The sequence below is a fragment of the Triticum urartu genome, chromosome 2 (assembly GCF_003073215.2).
Source record: "Triticum urartu cultivar G1812 chromosome 2, Tu2.1, whole genome shotgun sequence".
In the NCBI taxonomy this organism is placed as follows: domain Eukaryota; kingdom Viridiplantae; phylum Streptophyta; class Magnoliopsida; order Poales; family Poaceae; genus Triticum; species Triticum urartu.
In genome coordinates this window covers 718,165,659-718,173,273 of record NC_053023.1, presented here as the reverse complement: position 1 = coordinate 718,173,273, position 7,615 = coordinate 718,165,659, and the positions used below count along the sequence as shown (strand labels likewise).

The following is a 7,615-nucleotide window of genomic DNA, read 5'->3' as shown; positions in this document are numbered from 1 at the left end:
CGGGCCGCTTCCAGGCACCGCGCCGATCGATCCGCTGCTGTTTGCACCATAAGCCGTCGCCGTCTGCTGCTATCCGATCTTCTCGAGAACTCGGTCTCAACTTGATTCGCTTTGCGTCCGCTGATACACGATCACCGATCCATAGCTTTCTCGAAACCTTGCTCATGATACCACTTGTTAAAATAAATCCGAGACATACCGTTGATCATCTGAGAACCAAGCAATCACACGAGCACGACACCGAAATTTGTTAACGAGGTTCACCAATATGGCTACATCCCCGGGGCCTGACTACGGGCGCTCCTCCCCGTGACACCGTCACAATACTGCACACCGGCCACCCGGACGCCGACACACGCCGCCGGCTCACCCTTGCGCGTCTGTGCTATTATGTTGGCATAGATTACATCGTGTGTCTACCCCCGCTATATATGAGAGGTCTAGGATACAAGTGTCCTACTAGGACACAACTCCATATCCTATCTAAACACAATACTACTCAGAGTCCAACTGTAACCTACCTTGTACACAATATTCGACACAACTCTAACAGGCTTATGTTTGAGTCTAGGTTAGGATTGTCCATGTGACGTATGGCTTCAGGTCATGTAGGTATGGCCTCTGATGCTAGTGGCATCAACACGTGGCTTGGTTCTTCTTCTAGTCACCCATGGAGGACGATGGCGAGGAAGGTCGATCTAGTGAAAACACCTCCAATAAGCCGGGCAGACCACCAGACCAAGCAAATTCGGCGTCATCTCCCCTCTCTCTTCAATGCCGTGGGAAAAAGGAAAGAGAGCAATGGATCTATGCTCAACCCTCTCAGATCCATTCATTTATGGGGTTAGTAAGCGGGCCTGGTGGCTCTTCATCCTCCTTTCGGCCATGCATCAATGTCAGCCACCGAAAATGAAGATCAGCTCAACAGAAGTTTTTGATGTACCTTCTCCAACCTACCCGTTGTTGGCAAGGTGTTGATTGGAGGCGGCGATCAATGTGTCTCCGGTGAAGTCGTTTGCATCAGGACGAGATTGCATTATTATATTAGTGTCATCTTTGTGGTCCTTGTTGCAATGAGGAAGGACCTAGTTGCAATTTATAATTTTTAGGGTCCTTTCTACAGTATTGTGTCAATGGTACTTTTGGGTCCTCCCCATTATTGAAAGAACCAGAATGGCATATGTGGTTAATTTTGTTGGGCGCAACATGCTGATGAATAATAGTCAATTTAACCAGTAGAATAAAAAAATACATGACAAGATCTAGCCGACACCAACAAAAAAAGGAGATTTTTTTTTAGAATCCAAAAAAAGGAGAGTTTGTTGTCAGTCATGTTTAATATTACTAACACTACCATATGTTATTATGAATAATAACAAAGAAAAACTGAGAGACAGCGTAGCATGTGGTACGAGCAATTTTTTGAAGAAACATGGAAGGAAAATATTGGTGGTTGCCACTAACAACAACACGAAGGTACGGACGCCCATGAAAACGTGTCGTCAACTAACTCTGATCTGATGAAAGCTACTGCCATCGCTCGGTTGTCAGTGGCGTAAACCCTGTGCCTTTCTTGATCCTGGCAAGTCAAGGTGGCGTGTGGTTTTCTTTAATTATTTGAAAGCAGTCGGCGAGAAACTACACCCAACCAACATGAGCATTGAACGGTGTGCTCTCGCGGTCTACCAATCTTTCGAATTCCAATTCTTTATCACCCTGTCAGGCCCCCTTTGGTTTTTAGTATCTTGTAAATTCCTAGCATTTCGGGTCTGGGATCCTCCTCGTCGATAATTTCAAAGGTGACAGCTACTAAGTACACGTCCAGAGCAATGAACCTGAGATGAACAGATAATTATTTAGACAAGATTATTTGTGTGGTATGGAACAACATAGCAATAATAGCTTTACACCAAATACTAACCAGATCAACTCGGTGACGAGGCGGTAAGCATCCTACCATAAGCCACAACAAGCCATTAGTAAACAATATCTTCATGATTGAGTTGAAGTTTAGGCACCCTTGCTCTTTAACAAAGACTTACCCAGAAAGCATTGTTATCCTTGAATGACAAAATAAGTAAGAGAACTGCATTTGAAATAAAAGGCATACATTAATTCTTCCATTATTTATAAAGGTGTATAATTTTTTTCAGGTATACTCATAATCAATCATGACAGTATAAAGAACATTAGACTAATAAAAAATAAAACCGAGCCTATGAACCGCCTAGCGACAACTATAATCACTTGAGCAAGCCAAAGGCGCGCCACCGTCATTGCCCACTCCCCCGCCCCCACCGGAAACGGACCAAACTTGTTGTAGTAGACACGCAGAAAGACAGGCATGTATTTAGAGGCAGCTAAAGGTGTATAATTGCCACTGGAGAAGTATATACATTTGCATACCTAAAATAAGCACATTTTTTTTCTAACAATTTGTGTGTGCGTGTGTGTGTGTGGAGGGGGGGCACACCACACAAAAATATTTACTTCGAGAATGGAGAAGTGATTTCTAAGAGGCAAGTGCCTTCCACTTCTCCAATGTTTTCTATAAAATCGCTCATTCATAAGTTTCAAAATGAGTTATGAAAAGACAACTCTTCCGTTCCAATCTCAAGGCACCAACAAATCTTTTAGTAGGGTCCACACCAGTAGCGGAGCTTCATGATGGCCAATCTGGGGCATGTTCCCGCCAAACCATAGGAAAATACGTGCACATCCATTAGTATTTAGGCATGTTTTTCCACTAAAAATCACCCCAAAGTGGTTATGTTCGGCCCTCCATCAAGCCCCCCCCCCCCCCCCCCCCCCCCCCCCCCCCCCCCCCCCCCCCCCCCCCCCCCCCGCGGTGATTTTGACCCAAGCTCCGGCACCGGTCCAGAGCACAAAATTTCATATATTTGTCTTCTCCATAATAAACACAAACAATATAGTTTGAGTTCCAAAACTCACGGAGCTGTATCCGAGCACACAAATGGTTCGCCTTCCCATTTCTTCTCAGTTCTGCTGCTAGGACACTTAACTTGTAGAATATATATCCAAGAACTATATCCACGAACAGGGTTGGTACTAATTTACGGAGTTGGCAGAAGCCAGCAATCATCAAGAATGGGCCTGCAAACAAAAAGAAAACATGATTTGAGTTGTGCGCAATGCTTCCTCAGATACTTTGCAGGTAGGCCATTTGCTATTTCTTTGATTGACATTAAATCAAGATAAGATGAAACTAGTACAGTGTCAAGAAAACGCATGAATAAGAGCAACCAACGGTGTCATATTCAGATTATATTTGGGAAGGGCAAAGATTTGCAAATTCAGTGATGCTTAATTTGTTTTGGAGGAACAAGTAATTAATATTTACTCCATCTGTAAAGAAATATAAGATCGCTTAATCTAAACGATCTTATATTTCTTTACAGAAGGAGTATTTTTTTTGTTTGTTCAATGCATATTAGAGACAAGAAGATGAGACAAATAGCTGGTGTGATTGCACTGCTACTTGCTGTCAGTAGAATGAGTAAGCCGATTCCTGACTGCATTGCGCAGAAAAAAGCAGCTTGATGGTTGGGGGAAAGCAGCTTGAAGTTTGCGCGCAGGGAGGAGGTGCCGTTGGGCACCGTGGTGGCGTCGTCGATAGCTAGACCGAGCAAGGTTGATGCATCAGTACAGTTTTGAAGATGGAGCAATGGTAGTTGGCGGCGGCCTCTGAGAGCACGCCCGACCAGTGTGTGCTCTAGACCCGACAAGTGGCTAGGTTGGGGTCTCAGGTCTTAGATGTCAGGCTTGGCTGCAATGTCTGTTTGGTATTAGGCCCAGGCTATCTGCGCCCCTTCATCAACTGGATAAGTGTAGCGACAGTTTGTTGCTTAGACGGCGGTTTTAGTCCCACTATTGTATAACTTTGTAAGGTCTTGTAAAAATAATTAATAAAGTGGCCGTATGCATCATCCAGATGCAGAGGCCGGGGGTCATCCTTCTTTTTTTAAAAAAATCAAACGATTTTATATTTCTTTACAGAGGGAGTACTTTTTTTGTTTGTTGAATGCATATTAGAGACAAGAAGATGAGACAAATAGCTGGATATCTGTGATTGCACTGCTACTCGCTGTCAATAGAATGAGTAAGCCGATTCCTGACTGCATTGCGCAGAAAAAAGCAGCTTGATGGTTGGGGGAAAGCAGCTTGAAGTTTGCACGCAGGGAGGAGGTGCCGTTGGGCACTGTGGTGGCGTCGTTGATAGTTAGACTGAGCAAAGTTGATGCATCAGTACAGTTCTGAAGATGAAGCGATGACAGTTGACGGCGGCGGCCTCTGAGAGCACGCCCGACCAGTGTGTGCTCCAGAACCGGCAAGTGGTTAGGTTGGGGTCTCAGATCTTAGATGTTAGGTTTGGCTGCAATGTCTGTTTGGTATTAGACTCAGGCTATCTGCGCCCCTTCATCAACTGGATAGGTGTAGCGACAGTTTGTTCCTTAGACGGCGACTTTAGTCCTACTATTGTATGACTTTGTAAGGTCTTGTGAAAATAATTAATAAAGTGACCGTATGCATCATTCAGATACAGAGACCGGGGGTCATCCTTCTTTTTTTAAAAAAATTAAACAATCTTATATTTCTTTACAGAGGAAGTACTTTTTTGTTTGTTCAATGCATATTAAAGACAAGAAGATGAGACAAATAACTGGATATCTGTGATTGCACTGTTACTCGCTGTCAGTAGAATGAGTAAGCCGATTCCTGACTTCCTGACTGCATTGCGCAGAAAAAAACAGCTTGATGGTTGGGGGAAAGTAGTTTGAAGTTTGCGCGCAGGAAGGAGGTGCCGTTGGACATTGTGGTGGCGTCGTCGATAGCTAGACCGAGTAAGGTCGATGCATCAGTATAGTTCTGAAGATGGAGCGATGGCAGTTGGCGGCGGCGGCTTCAGAGCACGCCCGACCAGTGTGTGCTCCAGACCCGGCAAGTGGCTAGGTTGAGATCTCAGGTCTTAGATGTTAGGCTTGACTGCGATGTCTGTTTGGTATTAGGCTCAGGCTATTTGCGCCCCTTCATCAACTGAATAGGTGTAGCGAGAGTTTGTTGCTTAAATGGCGGCTTTAGTCTTCTATTGTATGACTTTGTAAGGTATTATGAGAATAATTAATAAAGTGGTCATATTCATCATCCAGATGCAAAGGCCGGGATCATCTTTTCTTTTAAAAAAATCAAACGATCTTATATTTTTCTATAGAGGGAGTATTTTTTTATTTGTTAAATGCATATTAGAGACAAGAAGATGAGACAAATAGCTGGATATCAGCCGATTCCTGACTGCATTGCGCAGGAAAAAAAAAGCAGCGGGTTGGGGGAAAGCAGATTGACTCAATGGATAGTACGAATTGCGCACGAAGAAAAAAAAATGAAGCTTTCACATCAGAACTTGTACAAAATTAACCAAGAAGAAACCTGTCCATAAATACATACCAGCGACGATCCCGGCGTGGTAGCTGCGGCAGCGGAAGAAGTGGCCGCGGTCCCTGATCTCGCGCAAGGCGAGCAGGACGGGCCGGAGGGGCTCGGCGATGAGCGCGTTCCATATGGCCACCAGCTCCTCCCAGCCGTGCCCAGTCGTCGGCCCGTCGGTCTCCTCCGTGGGTAGATCCTCCGGGGTGAGCTCGGACGCCCACCACTGGTTGAGGGCCGGAGCGCTAGGGCGTGCGCTGCACAGCCTCAGCACGCTGCATCTGGGGTGCTTGGTGAATTGGAGGTGAGGGGCGCAGGAATCGGAGCGGCGGCTCCGTGTGGCACCGGGAGGGACGAGGGAGCTTGCGCGGAAGAGGCTGTGGGAGGAAGCCATTGTCGCCGAATTTATCGCCATGGCGATTGTTACGGTCGCTTTTCGAGTATTTATATGGTGGAAGAAATCTCGGCGCTAGGCGTCGTGGCGGCCTATTAAAGGGACGAGCCGGATTCTACCAGGAGTTCGGTCGAGTTTTGCTACACTTACGCGCAGATTCTACGTGATGTTTGGTTACGGACTGACGTGGGATTGAAGGATTGAGAAATCACGCTGGTCGGCCCCACCAGGAAAATCAGGGGGGCGAGAGATTTGTTAGGAAAAAGTTATCGGTAGCCTGCAGCCCGTAACTGGTCCGTAGGTCTAGAATTTTCGAGTTCGGTCGGGTCACCTAAAGCCGAGAGTTCAACTCCTCGATGGTGGGCCAAAATCACACTGTGCTATGAAAGCCGATTACAAAGATGTTCCCCCTCTATAAAAAATAGATTACAAAGGTTGCGATATATGCGCTATTTGTCATAACCTAGGATTTTCTCTTTTCTCGTAGATTCGATTATTTGCACCGTTTTATCTTTTAAACCGTGTGTCTAAATATCGAATCGTTTTTAGTGGTGGACTTCTCACGTCGAGATCTTCGAAATTAGATCCCATGCTAAAGGTTTTGACAAACATTTTTCACGGAAAATATCCAAAGACGGAAGCATGGTTTTTCTTTTTCATTTTTCTGTTCCTTTTTTGGAAAGGCGCAATTGTGCTTTGCAAGTAAGGGGCTGTTTGGTTCCCAGTCACAGTTTGTCAAGCCAAAGTTTGGCTGCCATAGTTTAGTTGGTATGTGTTTGATTTTTGCCACACTTTATTTCCTCTATGGCCCACTTGACATAGAAATAACTTTTTTGTCAACTTCTGTCAAAGTTTGGCGTCTAATTTCTCACCCACACTTGTGTGGCTTGTCATACTTGTGTGGCTGGCCACACTTTGGCTTGGCCACACTAGTCTCCAACCAAATAGATCCTAAATTTGTGCCTCCACGAGAAGCAAATCTATGCCTATCGTGAAAGAAAAAAAAACGCTTCTTCTTTTCTGAAGTAAAAAGGAATATGTTTTCTTCTTTTCCAAGAGGTGGTTGTGCCTATTCCGGAAGCAAAAACTGTATTTGTTTTCTTTTCCGAGAGACGAGGTTGTGCCTCTCGCGGAAGCAAATCCGTACCTCTAAGAGAAGCAAAATTATGCCTCTCGAGGATCCATCTTGTTTGTTTTATAGTGATAAAGAATTAGTTCAACATTTATTCTTTGCATGTATTGTTGCCAAACATGTTTGGTCTTTTGATTCAAACTTATTTCAAGTTGATACACCTACTTGTTTTGAGAATATTTGGGCTTTGTGGCGTTTACACAAAAGTAAAACTGTCGTGGAATTGTCACGGCAGATGTCCTAGCGAAAGAACTTAGTCGTAGGGCCATCACAACTAGGAAGCTTAAAGGGGTTAATCGGGACAAAGGACACGAAAGGTTTTATACTACTTCGGCCCCTTACGATGAAGGTAAAAGCCTACGTCTAGTTGTGTTGGTATTGCTGGGGTTTCGATCACAAAGAGGCTTAACTCGCCGGCTTGGTTATCGATCTCTTGTTTCTTGCCCTAAGCCGCCACCGGGTCGTCCCCTTATATACACGGGTTGACGCCTGGTGGCCTACAGAGTCCCGGCCGGCTCATAATCGTGTCCGGCTCGGCGACTTCCTTTACATGCCTTTCTTTACAAGTCTTTCCTTACATACAGCGGTTTGCAATATTGGGCCTTAAGCCGCCTCTAGGCCTTTGGGCCTTCTATAAGATTTGATAA

The 7,615-nt window shown here is 45.1% G+C and overlaps 1 protein-coding gene across 1 annotated transcript; it reads right to left on the bottom strand.

Moving 5' to 3' along the window:
- Positions 1–571: 571 nt before the first annotated feature.
- On the bottom strand, positions 572–5,891 carry LOC125540096. Its single transcript, XM_048703684.1, has 5 exons — positions 5,464–5,891; positions 2,953–3,114; positions 2,043–2,086; positions 1,922–1,953; positions 572–1,835 (listed from the first exon to the last, which is right to left on the bottom strand). The coding sequence occupies exons 1-5, from the start codon at positions 5,855–5,857 to the stop codon at positions 1,712–1,714; spliced, it is 756 nt and encodes a 251-aa protein (XP_048559641.1). The 5' UTR covers positions 5,858–5,891; the 3' UTR covers positions 572–1,711.
- Positions 5,892–7,615: the final 1,724 nt, after the last annotated feature.

Bases quoted from the DNA above. Each gene is read 5' to 3' on its own strand.
- LOC125540096 (XM_048703684.1), bottom strand. From the start codon at position 5,857: ATGGCGATAAATTCGGCGACAATGGCTTCCTCCCACAGCCTCTTCCGC. The intron at 3,115-5,463 runs GTATGTATTTAT...TTTTGTTTGCAG, and splicing joins CCACGCCGGGATCGTCGCTG to GCCCATTCTTGATGATTGCT. The intron at 2,087-2,952 runs GTGAGTTTTGGA...TTTCAAATGCAG, and splicing joins GTGTGCTCGGATACAGCTCC to TTCTCTTACTTATTTTGTCA.